At 34.0% G+C, this 14,600-nt stretch overlaps 1 protein-coding gene across 5 annotated transcripts in view; it reads left to right on the forward strand.

Annotated features, from left to right (window-relative positions):
• The window catches only part of SNX29 (sorting nexin 29), a 629,780-nt gene that overhangs the window by 20,715 nt on the left and 594,465 nt on the right, over positions 1-14,600 (forward strand). For 4 of the 5 annotated variants that reach the window (XR_004230463.1, XM_031944363.1, XM_012542944.3 and 1 more), the window contains exons 2-3: positions 5,864-5,928; positions 6,547-6,599. Coding sequence is in view for 3 of the 5 variants with exons in the window: in XM_031944363.1 (XP_031800223.1) it covers positions 5,864-5,928; positions 6,547-6,599 (118 nt within the window). In the remaining 2 variants the exon portion in view is untranslated. Of the gene's footprint in view, positions 1-5,863; positions 5,929-6,546; positions 6,600-14,600 lie in introns of those variants that run through there. The other variant, XM_031944390.1, reaches the window with a different exon arrangement.

Below are 14,600 nucleotides of genomic sequence, written 5' to 3' on the forward strand. Positions count from 1 at the left end.
GATCAAAGAGAGTGAGAATTGAAAAAAGGCCATTGAAATTGGCAACCAAGAAATCATTAATAACGTTGTAGAGAACAATTTCAGGTGACTAATTAGGTCAAAAGCCAGATTGTAAGAAGTTAAAAAGAGAATGAGAGGAGGGTAAGTAGAGGCACCTATCATAGTTTTTTCAAATAATTTAATTATAAAGGGCAGAAGAGATATAGGATGATAGTGAGGATGAAAGGATCAAGAAGATATGTAGGCAATAGGAAATGAGACAGTAGATAGGAGAGATTGAAAATAAGTGAAAGAGTGGAGATGACAGGAGGCAATGTGTAAGAGGGGGAGAGATGAAATGCGATCTTTTTATTTTCTTGAATTGTTCTTATTTTAAAATTAAATTAATTTTATTTTATATTCATTTTTTATATTTTAATATTTATTTTATATATTTATATTTAATTTTAGTTTTTACTCAATCTCTCTCATTTGATTTTTAAAATCTTTTTTGAGTTTTTTTTACAAATTCTTTTTCGGCAGATTATTATTTGACATTACTTTTTTGGGTAGGAGAGCTTTTTTTACTCCCAGTATGCTCCTATGATGATGAACCATTGTCTTCTCAATTTCCACAGTAACTTTCTATGGTTGGGTTCTTTCTCCTTTGCTTGCTCTCTCTCTCTCTCTCTCTCTCTCTCTCTCTCTTTAAATAGCATATTGTTAGTGCAGTCATTTGGTATGTGTGGGATGATACCTTTGGCCTCAGGTGCTCCTTCAGTTCTGTCCTCTGGCCTGGAACCAAATCTAAGAATTTCACTCTCCTGTGTTTGCCCATAGACAGCAGCATTTATACCTTATCGCTTCTGTACTCAACTGGTGTGTTTTGGTTCCTTCTCATCCATGTCTTGGTAGCATAGCTGAGCCTGGTGTCACTTATCAATTCCTGAGCTCAAACTCAGGACTGACCAAGCTATTACAGAGGTGAAATTCCTGTGAGTGCAGCTGAGGTTACTTCGCAATCCAGCAAGCTCCATGGCTTGCTGTTTCAGTGGCAGTAGTTTAGAAGTGTTTATACTTTCTTTGGATCTTTATTTTATTCTCTGGAATATCATATTCTAAGACCTCCAGTCCTTTAATGCAGAAACTGCTAATTCTTGTATTATCCTGACTATAGCTGTACAATATTTAAATTATTTTTTCTCGGCTCCTTGCAATATTTTCTCTTTGTTCTGGGAGCTCTGGAATTGTGCTATAATAATCCTAGGAGTTTTCATTTAGGGATTTCTTTTAGGAGGTGACTGGTGGATTCTTTCAATTCCTATTTATCTCTGGTTCTAAAATATTAGGGCAGTTGTTCATTTTTTTTTTTTTTAATTAAAGCTTTTTGTTTTTCAAAACACATATATGAACAATTCTTCAACATTAGCCCTTGTAAAACCTTATGTTCCAATTTCCCCCTCCTTCCCCCATGCCCTCCCCTAGATGGCAAGTAGTCCAATTAAAGTTAAGTTAAACATGGTAGAAATATGTTGGAATCTTTACAAACTGTTAATTATTGTCTCTATCAACTCCAATGACTTATCTAATATAGCACAGTTCAGTATGATTGATTTGATCTTGGAAGGAGATATTTTGGGCCAGAACTTGAAACAAGGTACTAAGTACAACTGATAGAAACGTTGCTTGTGTTCACACCTTTAGAGAGCTCATAAGCGTCTAAGTACTCAATGGAGTTCACACGTTTGGGTGATTTCAGGGATTAGTATGAGATATCCGAATTCACACCTCCCTTAGGGCCAGAGAGCACTCTGGGAGATAACCCAGAATCCCTCTCTCTCCACAAGGAGGAGTTAACCTTTGGGAGATCATATATATACAGGAAGCTCTTAGAGCTAGAGAGAGTTACTTGGGAACATTCCCAGGGGTCTGGGAGGAGCACTCTGTGAGGAAGCCCACAAGCCCTATCTTCGAGGCAAGAGAGATTCATTGTATCTTCTACCTTTGTGCTGGCTGGAGTCGGAAGGACAAACCTTTGGATTTGGGGACATTCGGGCCGAGCTCTTAGAACCAAGCAGAGAGATAGGCCTCTGGGCTAACCGGGCTATATTGAAGGACACAATAAAAGATCTGAACTTTTTATCACCTGGCTGTGTTTTGGAAAAAGAACACCACAGAAATATATGTTAAATCCAATATGCATGCATGTTTATACAATTATTGTGCTGCACAAGAAAAATCAAATCAAATAGTAAAAAAAAAAAGAGAGGAACAAAAAGAGTCAAAATGCTGTGTTGTGAACCACATTCAATTCCTATATTCCTCTTTCTGGGTATAGATGGCTCTCTTCATCACTGAACAATTGGAACTGGTTTGAATTATTGTTGAAGAGAGCCATGTCCATCAGAATTGATCATCATACAATCTTGTTGTTGTTGTATATAATGATCTCCTGGTCCTGCTCATCAGTTCATGTAAGTCTCTCCAGGCCTCTCAGAAATTATCCTGCTGGTCGTTTCCCACAGAACAATAATATTCTATAACATTCACATACCACAACCTATTCAGCCATTCTCCATTTGATGGGCATCCACTCAGTCCCCAGCCTCCTGCCGTTACAAAAAGGGCTGCTACAAATACCTTTGCACATGTGAGTCCCCTCCCTTCCTTAAGATCTTGGGATATAAAGCCTGTATAAACACTGCTGGATCAAAGGGTATATAGAGCTTGATAACTTTTTGAGCATTGTTCCAAATTGCTTTCCAGAATGGTTGGATCTATTCACAGTTCCACTAACAATGTACCAGTGTCCTAGTTTTGCCACAGTCCCTCCAACATTTATCACCATCCTTTCCTGTCATCTTAGCCAATTTGAAAGAGATGTATCTCAGAGATGTCTTAATTTGCTTTTCTCTGATCAATTGTGATTTAGAACATTTTTTCATATGACTAAAACTAGTTTCAATTTCTTCATCTGAAAATTGTCTGTTCATATCCTTTGGCCATTTATCAATTGGAGAATGGCTTAAATTTTTATAAATTTGAGTCGGTTCTCTATATATTTTAGAAACGAGGCCTTTATCAGAACCTTTGAATGTAATTCCCCCCCCCCCAGTTTACTGTTTCCCTTCTAATCTTGTCTGCATTAGTTTTGTTTGTACAAAGACTTTTAAACTTAATATCATCAAAATTATTTAATCAAAATTTTCTATTTTGTGATCAATAATGATCTCCAGTTCTTCTTTGGTCACAAATTTCTTCCTCCTCCACAGATCTGAGAGGTAAACTATCCTATGTTCTTCTAATTTGTTTATAATATCATTCTTTATGTCTAGATCATGAACCCATTTTGACCTTATCTTGGTATACAGTGTTAGATGTAGTCAATGTCTAGTTTCTGCAGGGCAATTTTTCTTGATAATTTCCTGGAAGATAATATCTAAGTTCTTTTTTGAATCAGAACATTCAAGTATTCCAATAATTCTTAAATTATCTCTCCTAAATCTATTTTCTAGATGTTTTTTTTAAATGAGATAGTTCTTCAATTTTTTTATTCTTTTGATTTTGTTTGATTGTTTTTTGATGCCTCATAAAGTTATTAGCTTCCATTTGCCCCATTTTAACTTTTAAGGAATTATTTTTTTCAGTGAACTTTTGTATCTCCTTTTTCATTTGACTAATTACATTTTTAAGGAGCTCTCTTCAGTGATATTTTGTATCTTTTTCCATTCCATCAATTTTGATTTTCAAGGCATTCTTTTCATTGGATTTTTATGTATTTTTTACCATTTGGCCTATTCTCTCATTAAGGTGTTCTTTTCTTTTTCTTTTTTAAATAATGATAGATAGTTTTTAATACTCACCCCTGCAAAACTTTGTGTTTCAAACTTTTTTCCTTCCCTCTCTACATTTCCCTTCCCCTAGACAGCAAGCAATCCAGTACAGGTTAAACGTGCAGTTCTTCTAAACATATTTCTACATTTGTCTTCTGTACAAGAAATCAGATCAAAAGGGGGAAAAATGAGAAGGAAAAAAACAAGCAAACAACAACATAAAAGCTTTAAATATTATGTTGTAGTATTTCACATTCAGTATCGATAATCCTCTGTCTGGATGTGGATGGTTTTCTCCATTATCAGACTTATTGGAATTGGCATGAATCACCTCATTGGCTTTTTTTTTTTTTTTTTAAATTAAAGCTTTTTATTTTCAAAGCATATGCATTGGTAATTTTTCAACATTGACCCTTGCAAAAGCTTTTGTTCCTATTTCTCCCCCTTCCCCCCATGCCCTTCCCTAGATGGGCAAGTAATCTATGTTAAACATAGTAAAATATATGTTAAATCCAGTATATATATTTAATACAGTTGTCTTGCTGCACAACAAAAATCAGACCAAAAAGGAAAAAAAATGAAAAAGAAAACAAAATGCAAGCAGATAACAACAAAAAGAGTGAGAATGTTATGTTGAGATCCACATTCAGTTCCCACAGTCCTCTCTCTGGGTGCCGATGGCTCTCTTCATCACAAGATTATTGGAACTGGCCTCAGTCATCTCATTGTTGAAAAGAGCCACATCCATTATTGTTGATGGTCATGTCCTTTCCTATAACAAGGAGTAGCCATCTACTGGCTGATTATCCCTCAAAAGGATTTGGCACCTTAAAAAGAATTAACAAATTTCTACATTATAAGCATATTTTCTATAGGGGAAATATAACCTGGGGAGTGGTGTTGATGACATTATAACTTGGCTTTCTGATTGGACACAGTAAGTACAGTTACTGAGATCTTCACTTCATTTGAACAAAAGGCCTACCTAAAGACAAAAGACCTGATCAAAATCAAACAGGTTTACTCTTTTTTCTAGCTGTACTCCTCCCTGCTTGATGCTGGGAGTTGCTCCTTTTCAGATTGTTTCTGTACAGAGCTTCAGGCTTTCTCTACAAATGCCCATCTGGCTACCCAGGACCTCATCATTAGAAGAAAAACTTGTCCCAAATGAAAAGGTCTTTGTTTAGAGACATGGTTACTTTTTAAAGGCAGTTATTTGTCTTTGTACTAAAGGAGGAAACGAGTCAAGTTAGAATTTAAAGGTTTAACAATCTGAAAAAACAAAAGGGAAATAATGTCAGAGAACCTCTAGAAAGGATGATTTAATTTATTTTATCAGTTCTTGGATAAATATACATGATTTATTTAAACTTCAAATAGTTTGTACCCCCAAATTCCATCATACTTTAGTAAATTTAATTTTGTACTTGAATTAGCTCTCATTTGTCTTAAGTAATAAAAAAAACCCAGACTGCCACACTGAGTTTCAAACTGGCATTGCTTAAAGGGCAAACTGACCTGAGTATGGAACAGGGAAAAGAAAGAAAACTTATTATTTCTATTGGGTAAAAAAATAGCACAAAGTAAACTTACAGCTAATTAAAGAGCAGAATGTATTTATAGAAACATGTTCAAAAGGCCTTTCAGGATCCTGAGCGAGAAAGCCAGTAGGGAACATATCATCAGGTTAGAGTGAAAGTCTGTGAATACATAGCCTTCTTTGGTAAGTTGCAGATAGTAGTGTGAAAAAAGACATGTTTTTTAGGTGACTTTTTCAATGTAACATTGCATTTTTAACATTTATGTCAATTCTGCCGGAAGCATAATAGATGCTTAATAAATGCATGTTGACTTGTACCTTTTAGGAAGTAATCTTAGTATTATTTAGGAAGTTTGGTTAATATTTGTTTTCCTTAGTAAGAGTAACTTGGGTTATAGTTTAACATTGTTTTTAGAGATGATCACTTCAGTAGGGAAAATCATTTGTATGATATCTCAAGTCATAATATATGTCTAATAAATAAAATTAATATAATTTTGTTGAATTTTAGGATCACAGAGTAATGATACCAAAAGACAGTTTCTACTAGAACGGCTACTGGATGCGGTTAAACAGGTAAGAAAAAAAACCTGCTATATTAGTGAGATTGTGCAGTTATATTGTCTTTAGTGTCAAGGAATTCTCCTTTTGTTGGTGTGTGTAGGTACGTTTTTTTCCACTGTTTCAGCCCTTAATAGTAGACAATCTTTATGAGTTATAGAGACTTACAAGGTTCATTATCCAGTTTTTTTTAGTAATTTTCAAGTAACTCTTTGACAATAAATTGGTGATAAGTGTTTCCTTGTTCTTTTTTAAACATGAACTTTTCCTTACTTTAAAAAAAAATAATCAGAGGGTCAGTTTGCTTGTTGACTTTTTAGTCTTGTGATAATAGTCAAAGTACAGCAAGATTTTGATTCAGCATCTTGAATTTGTCCTTCCTATGCCCTCTTTTCATTTCCCCCTCAGAATTGGTTGTCCATGGTTGTTTTTATGTTTTCTTTTCCATTAGACCGTGAGTTCTTTGAGAGCAGGGACTGTCTTTTGTCTTTCTTTATATTAGCTTAGCATAGTTTCCAGCACATAGTAGGTATTTATTAAATTTTAATGTTGGATTGATTTAAAATGTCCTATGTCTCAACCATTAATGCCTTTTTTTTTTTTTTTTTTTTTTTTTTTTTTTTTTTGATGCAGTGCCAAATCCGCTTTGGAGGGAGAAAAGAAATAGCGTCAGATTCTGATAGCAGGTAAAAGATTCCTTTAAAAAAACTATTGTAAGCCAATTTTGAAATTATATGCAAAAGTTGAAATGCTTCTTACCTGAAAGCTAACAGGTGTTATAATCAAATATGGTTTATTTACTGTATCTCGTGTAATTTATCATTTATTTGAAATACCACAGTATTTCAAATAATGCTTAAAGCAATGAAGAATTAGGTTCAAGTTCTTCTCTCTCTCTCTCTCTCTCTCTCTCTTTCTCTCTCTCTATTTCACACACACACACACACACACTCACACACACACACTGTGTGTGTGGCCTTGGATAACTCATTTAACCTTTTACTAGTCTAGGCAACGCTCTAAGACCTTAAGTTAAAAACCAGGAGTTGACCTCTTTTTGTAGGTGATTTCACTATTTTGAAATATTACTTACTGCAAATGCTTTTCTGGCTTTTGGTTGATGTGAATATATTTGTGAGAAGTTATCTTACTTTGTTCTCAGTAGATCTTGGAGGTAGATTTTACATATTTGTCCCCTTTTCTTCACTGTAACTTGGTATTAATTTCTAAATTAGATTTTTCTCATTTCAAAATTTTTTTCCCTTACAGAAAAGAGAACTTTGGGAAAATCAGTTTAGCAGAATAAATGAAAGGTATTATTCATATAAATGAAGCTATTCATAGATAAAAGAGCATGAAAATAAACTTTTGTAAAGGTTTTTTTTAGATTAGGCTTTCACATATATGATTTAAGAAAAACTGATTTAGTGGGATACAGTCATATTGACTCTAGCTGCAATGATTTTTGCATTTACTTAGTATTTTAATAGCTCACATTTATCTGAAGCTTTAAGGTTTGCAAATCATTTTACATATTTTAATCTCTTTTAATTCTCAGTACAATCTCATGTTACAGATGAAGAAACTGAGTTTGTGAGAAGTTAAGTGATCTGCCTAGCCTTACAGTATCTGAGGCAGGATTCCCGTTCTGGGCTTCTTCACTTCTTCTATCTGTGCCATCTAATTGCCCCATGTGCCTCTTTTGTATACATGTTAGTTGCCCCCTGCAGAGGGTAAGCTATTTAAAGGCAGATATGGTTTAATTTTTTTTTTGTATCTCTGGCACTTAGCACAGTGTCTGGCATATCATAAATGAATCATTGGCCTTGGAATCAGAAAGATCTGAGTTGGAATCCTTTCAACTCAGGAGTTGTAGTTCTTTCTAGCTGTGTCATCTTGAATAAGTCATTTATTTTTATTGATTTATTTATTTTTATTAAAGCTTTTTAGTTACAAAGCATATGCATAGGTAATTTTTTCCAACATTAACCCCTGTCTAACCCCTTGCCACAAATTTTCCCCTTCTTCCCCTCATCCCCTCCTCCACGCAGCAGGCAGTCCAATACATGTCAAATATACCTAAATACATACCAGATCCAATATGTGTGTACAAATTCACACAGCCTTCCGGTTGCATGAGAAAAATCAGATCAAGAAGGAAGAAAAATAAAAATTGAGGGAAAAAAAAATACAAGCAAATAATAACAGAGAGAATGAGAATTCTGTGCTGTGTTCCACCCTTTATTCCCATGGTTCTTTCTCTGGGTATAGATAGTTCTTTTCATTACTGCACAAGTGGAACTAGTCTGAATCATCTCAATGTTGAAGAGAGCCACATCTGTCAGAATTGATCATCATATAGTCTTGTTGTTGCCATGTATAATGATCTCCTGGTTCTCCTCATTTCACTTAGTATCAGTTCATATAAGTCTCTCCAGGCCTCTCTGAAATCATGCTGTTGGTCATTTCTTACAGAACAATAATATTCCATAGCATTCATATGCTATAATTTATTCAGCCATTCTCCAATTGATGGGCATCCACTCAGTTTCCAATTTCTTGCCATCACAAAGAGGGCTGCCACAAAAATTTTTGCACATGTAGGTCCCTTTCCTTTCTTATAGGTCTCTTTGAGATATAAGCTCAGTAGAAACACTGCTGGATCAAAGAGTATGCACAGTTTGATAACTTTTGATCATAGTTCTAAACTGCTCTTCAGAACAGTTGGATTCGTTCACAGTTCCACCAACATTGAACCAGTGTCCCAGTTTTCCCACATCCCCTCCAACATTTGTCATTATCTTTTCCTGTCATCTTAGTCAATCCTGACAGGTGTGTAGTGGTATCATAGAATTTTCTTGATTTGCATTTCTCTGATCAATAGGGATTTGGAGCACCTTTTCATGTGGCTACAAATAGTTTCAATTTCTTCATTTGAAAATTGTTTGTTCATATCCTTTGACCATTTATTAATTGGAGAGTGGCTTGAATAAGTCACTTATAACCCATTTCTTCATCTGTTCAAGATGGATAATAACAGTACCTACTTGCACAAGATGATTGTGAGACATATAAGACATATGTGAAAAGTGCTTTGAAATCTGTAAAGCTTTATATGACTGTTATCAATTATTAATTTCATTGTTAGGTACTCATTAAATGCTTGTTCAGGTGAATTGAATTGAATACACAGTTTGTACAAGAAGCCCAAAGGGATTACATTTTTTTTGGTAGCGCTTCTTTAGAGTAGATCATTGTCATAATCTTTAATTCCTGATGTTATTCCGCTTACTTTGTAGAAAAGTTTGCTACTTTATTTAGTAGTTCATCAGGCCACTGCATGTTCATATGTGTCTTTAATTACTGATAAACTGGCATCTTCCTGTTCCTCTTTTATGAATGTTCCTTTGCTTCTTCTTTTTCTTTCTTTTTTTTTTTTTTGGAGACACTTCATTTTCATGAGATTCTTTGACAACTTTTGTTTTAATATCCTCTACATTTCCCAATAATGTCCTTTTTCTCCCCTCCCAAAAAGTTAGCCCTATGACAAAGAAGATAAAAAAAGAAAAAAAAATAGTTCATCAAAACTAACCAACATATAAAAAAAAATTGGCATTATGTGAAGTACTCCACACCCATTATATCCTCTCTGCAAAGGCAGGGACAACTAGTGCTTTCTCATCTCTCTTTTTTTAGAACTAAATTTGGTTACTATAATTTCGCAATAATCAGTTTCAGTTGTTCTGTTGTTGTTATTTCCATTCCCATTGTGTATGTTGTTTTCTTCTGTTTACTAGGTTCTTAGGATCATGGATTTAGAGCTGAATGGAAACTTTAAAGACCATCAATCCAGTCTCCTCATTTTATACATGGAGAAACTGAGTCCAGAGACTTTTACTAACTTGAACAAGATCACATAGCTAGAGAGTCAATGAAGCAGGATTTGAATTCTGCTCTTCCTGACTACCCCCACACCCCCTCCAAATCTATTCTCTGTGCCTTCTAGTGACCTGAAGCAACATGGGCTGGGGAATACTTTCCCAACAAGTCAGGGGAGAAGTCTACCACTGAACCACTCAGGCATAGGGGCCTTCCTATGTTTTTCTGTATTTATCATTTTCATCATTTCTCACAGAGTAAGAATATTTTAGTACATTGTAATATTTAATTACGTTCATACACTACTGCTTATTTAGCTATTCCCCAGTTCATAGGCAACAACTTTCTACTTCTTGACCGTGAAAAGTGTTGGTGCAAATGTTTTGGAATATATGTGACTTTTCTTTTTTTCACTGACCTTTACCTATATACTTAGTAGTGGGATATCTGGAATTAAGAACACGGGCAATTCTGTCATTTCATTAGCACAATTGATTAGCCAAAACCAGCCTGCCTCTGTAGTTTGTGTCTTCAGTGAGTTCTTCTTATCTCTTGAATCTCTGTTCTCTTCTTATATACTAGTTCCTTCCCTATTGCTTTCAAATGTATCCAATTCTTCCCCATCTTAAAAAACCAAAGCCCTTTAGCACTATGCCCCTTCTTCCCCCTCCTCCTTCCCCCCAAAAAAATCTTTAGTAGATCCTGCCATCCTTTTAAGCTCTTGTTGTATACCTCTCTTCCTTTGGCCAACTGCTTGGAAAAACTATCTGTATTTTCTGCCTTTACTTTCTCTCCTTTAATTCTAAAGTCATTTGTAATCTTCGCTTCAATTGTCCTCCCTCACCTGAAACTACTCCCTTCAAAGTGATCAACATTCTCTTAATTGCCAAATCTGAACTTTTTGTAAATAGGGATTGTTTTCATGTTTTAAACTTGTATCCTCAGTACCTAGTAGCACTATGATTGACACATAGAGCTTAATCAAGTTATTGATTATTGAATATTTCCAAATTGCTTTCCAGAGTGTTTGGACTGATTAAAATTTGCCAATGTTGCATTCATGAGTATTTACATAATTCTTCTAACATTTACTATTTCCACATTTTCTCATTTTTGTTAATTTGTTATGTTTGTGTTAAAATCATAGCATTGTTTTAGTGTGCATTTCTATTAAAAATTATTTGGGGTAATGTTTCATATGATTTTCTATAGCCCACAATTGTTTTTTTTTTTTTTTGATTATTTATCTACTAATAAATTTATTATAGCTTTTTATTTCCAAAACATATGCATAGGTAGTTTTTCAACATTGACCCTTGCAAAACCTTCTGTTCCAACTTTTCCCCTCCTTTCCCCCACCCTCTCCTCTAGATGGCAGATAGTCCAATACGTGTTAAATATGTTAAAGTATATGTTAAATACAATATATGTATACATATTTATACAATTATCTTGCTGCTTAAGAAAGATTGGATCTAGAAAGAAGGTAAAAAAACCTGAGAAGGAAAGCAAAAATGCAAGCAAAAAATAACAGAAAGAGTGGAAATACTATGTTGTGGTCCATACTCATTTCCCATAGTTCTCTCTCTGGGTGTAGCTGATTCTCTTTATTACTGAACACTTGGAATTGGTTTGTATCATTTTTGAAGAGTCACATCCATCAGAATTGATCATCATGTAATATTGTTGTTGAAGTATATAATGACCTCCTGGTTCTGCACATCATTTTATGTAAGCTTCTCTGAAATCATCCTGCTGGTCATTTCTTACAGAACAATAATATTCCATAATATTCATATACCACAAATTATTCAGCCATTCTCCAATTGATGGGCATCCATTCAATTTCCAGTTTCTAGCCACTACAAAAAGGACTGCCATGAACATTTTTGCACATATGGGTTCCTTTCCCTTCTTTAAAATCTCTTTGGGATATAAGCTCAACAGTACACTGCTGAATCAAAAGGTATGCACAGTTTGGTAACTTTTTGAGCATAGTTCCAAACTGCTCTCCAGAATGGCTGGATGCATTCACAATTCTACCAACAATGTATCAGTGTCCCAGTTTTCTCACATCCCCTCCAACATTCAGCATTATCTTTTCCTGTCACCCTAGCCAATCTGAGAGATATATAGTGGTATCTCAAAATTGTCTTAAAAATCCAAAGATTTCTCTGATCAATAATAATTTGGAGCACCTTTTAATATGACTAAAAATAGTTTTAATTTCATCTGAAAATTGTCTGTTCATATCCTTTGACCATTTATTAATTGGAGAATGGCTTGATTTCTTATAAATTCGAGTCAATTCTCTATTTATTTTGGAAATGAGGCCTTCATCAGAACCTTTGACTATAGAAATGTTTTCCTAGCTTATTGCTTCCCTTCTAATCTTGTCTGGATTAGTTTTGTTTGTATAAAACCTTTTTAACTTAATATAATCAAAATTTTCTATTTTGTGATCAATAATGATCTCTAGTTCTTCTTTGGTCACAAATTCCTTCCTTCTTCACAGATCTGAGAGGTAAACTATCCTATGTTCTTCTAATTTATTTCTAATCTCATTCTTTATGCCTAGATCATGAACCCATTTTGACCTTATTTTGATGTATGGTGTTAAGTGGCCCAGAATTGCTTTTTAAAAAATTAATTTCAAAAAATTAGCCTTCCTTAACTTTTGCAAAAAATGGTTTACATTTTTTAAATTCTAATCTTACAAAAACCAAATAAGATGAGTATTTCCATATACAAAATAGAAAAGAAAAGGAGAATTGTATATGAAGTAATATCTCTTGTGTGCAGCTTGATTTTCCTTTTAGGAATATAACATGTCTTACTTGTTTTTGCTTCTTTCTGTTTACTTCTGTACATTTAAAATAGTGTTTAATAATTTTTTTCCTTTTTTAGTATTCCTATTAAAAATTGCTTTTCCAACAACCTTCTTAATTAAAAAAAAATGGTTCTTGAAGCACAGATGCTTTTTTTTTTTTTATTATTTAATAGCCTTTTATTTACAGGATATATGCATGGGTAACTTTACAGCATTAACAATTGCCAAACCTCTTGTTCCAATTCTTCACCTCTTACCCCCCCACCCCCTCCCCTAGATGGCAGGATGACCAGTAGATGTTAAATATATTAAAATATAAATTAGATACATAATACGTATACCTGACCAAAACGTTATTTTGCTGTACAAAAAGAATCAGACTCTGAAATATTGTACAATTAGCTTGTGAAGGAAATAAAAAATGCAGGTGTGCATAAATATAGGGATTGGGAATTCAATGTAATGGTTTTTAGTCATCTCCCAGAGTTCTTTTTCTGGGCATAGCTGGTTCAGTTCATTACTGCTCCATTGGAAATGATTTGGTTGATCTCGTTGCTGAGGATGGCCTGGTCCATCAGAACTGGTAGATGCTTTGTTTAAACAAAACAAATCCTCACATTGTCCAGGTCCAAAAATGTATGTCTTATTCTGTACCTTGAATCTATCATTTTTGTCTTAAGGTGGACAGTGTGTTTCATTGTTGGTTCTCTGGATTTATGCTCTTTTACTTCTTATAAGACATATCTCACCTCTGTTCCCAGATGAAATATTACTATTTATTTTTGTGAAAAATCTGAAGTTTGGGGTTGGAAAATACCCTTCACTTTGATGTTAGATTGCTTTTTAAAAAATTATTCAAGAATGAATCATCTTGTGTATGTGGGTGGTTGATGATGTCCTTTATGTATGAAGGACAATATCATATTACAAGTTTTTGCTGAGTATTACGTTTTCAGTGAATGTTGATGAACATTTATTAAGCAACCACTCTGTGTTAAGCATAGTACAAGGAAAAAAAAAAGATAAATAGGTTACATTTACATAGCATTTGAATGTTTTTAAAAGGCATTTTAAAATATGGTATTATATTTAGCCTTTACATTATACCCATTTGTCAGTGAGAAATCCAAAACTCGGGAAGTTTAGTCAAACAGATTTTAATTTCAAGGCAAGAGTTAATCTCTATCCTAGTCTAACTAAGTGACTTATTAGGTGATCTAAGGTCACAAAGCTACAAAGAGGTAGAATTTCAGTTCATCTGGATCTTTGCTTATTTTCCATTATGACCCTCCTGTCTCAGAGGAATGCATGGACTTCTACCAGTGATTTTGATCCCATTTTCTTCTGTTGTTGTTTATTTGTTTTTCAGCTGGGTCTGGCTCTGATCCTATGTGGAGTTTTCTTGGCAGAGATACTGGAGTGATTTGCCATTTCCTTCTCTAGCTCATTTAAAAAAAAAACTGAGGCAAATAGGATTAAATGACTTGCCCATAGCTATAAGTGTCTAAGTCAAGAGTTGAACTTATTTTTTTGGTTTAATTTGATTCTCGATGTCTCATTGAATCATTTGTTTCCATTTGTTTTATTTTAATTTTAATGAATTATTTTCTTAAGTTACTTTTTTTATTTTCTTTTGCATTTGACCAATTAAACTTTTAAAAGAGTTGTTTTGTTCATTGAATTTTTTTCATTCTACTAATTCTATTTTTCAAGGAGTTATTCTTTTACTATTTTGCCAAAACTATTTTCTAAGGAGTGATTTTCTTCAATTTCTATGTTTCCTTTTCCAAAACTCTCATTTCCTTTCCCCATTTTTCTTCTAACTCTTTTAATTAGCTTTTTGAATTCTTTTAAAAGCCTTTGTAAGATGAAGACCAACTTAGATCACCCTTTGAGGCTTTAGTGTCCTTAGGATTTGAAGTCTGTTCTTCCTTGTCTCTGTAAAGGCTATGTATGGACAGAACTCTTGCTTATTTTT

The sequence above is a fragment of the Sarcophilus harrisii genome, chromosome 1, assembly GCF_902635505.1.
Source record: "Sarcophilus harrisii chromosome 1, mSarHar1.11, whole genome shotgun sequence".
NCBI classification, from domain to species: Eukaryota; Metazoa; Chordata; class Mammalia; order Dasyuromorphia; family Dasyuridae; genus Sarcophilus; species Sarcophilus harrisii.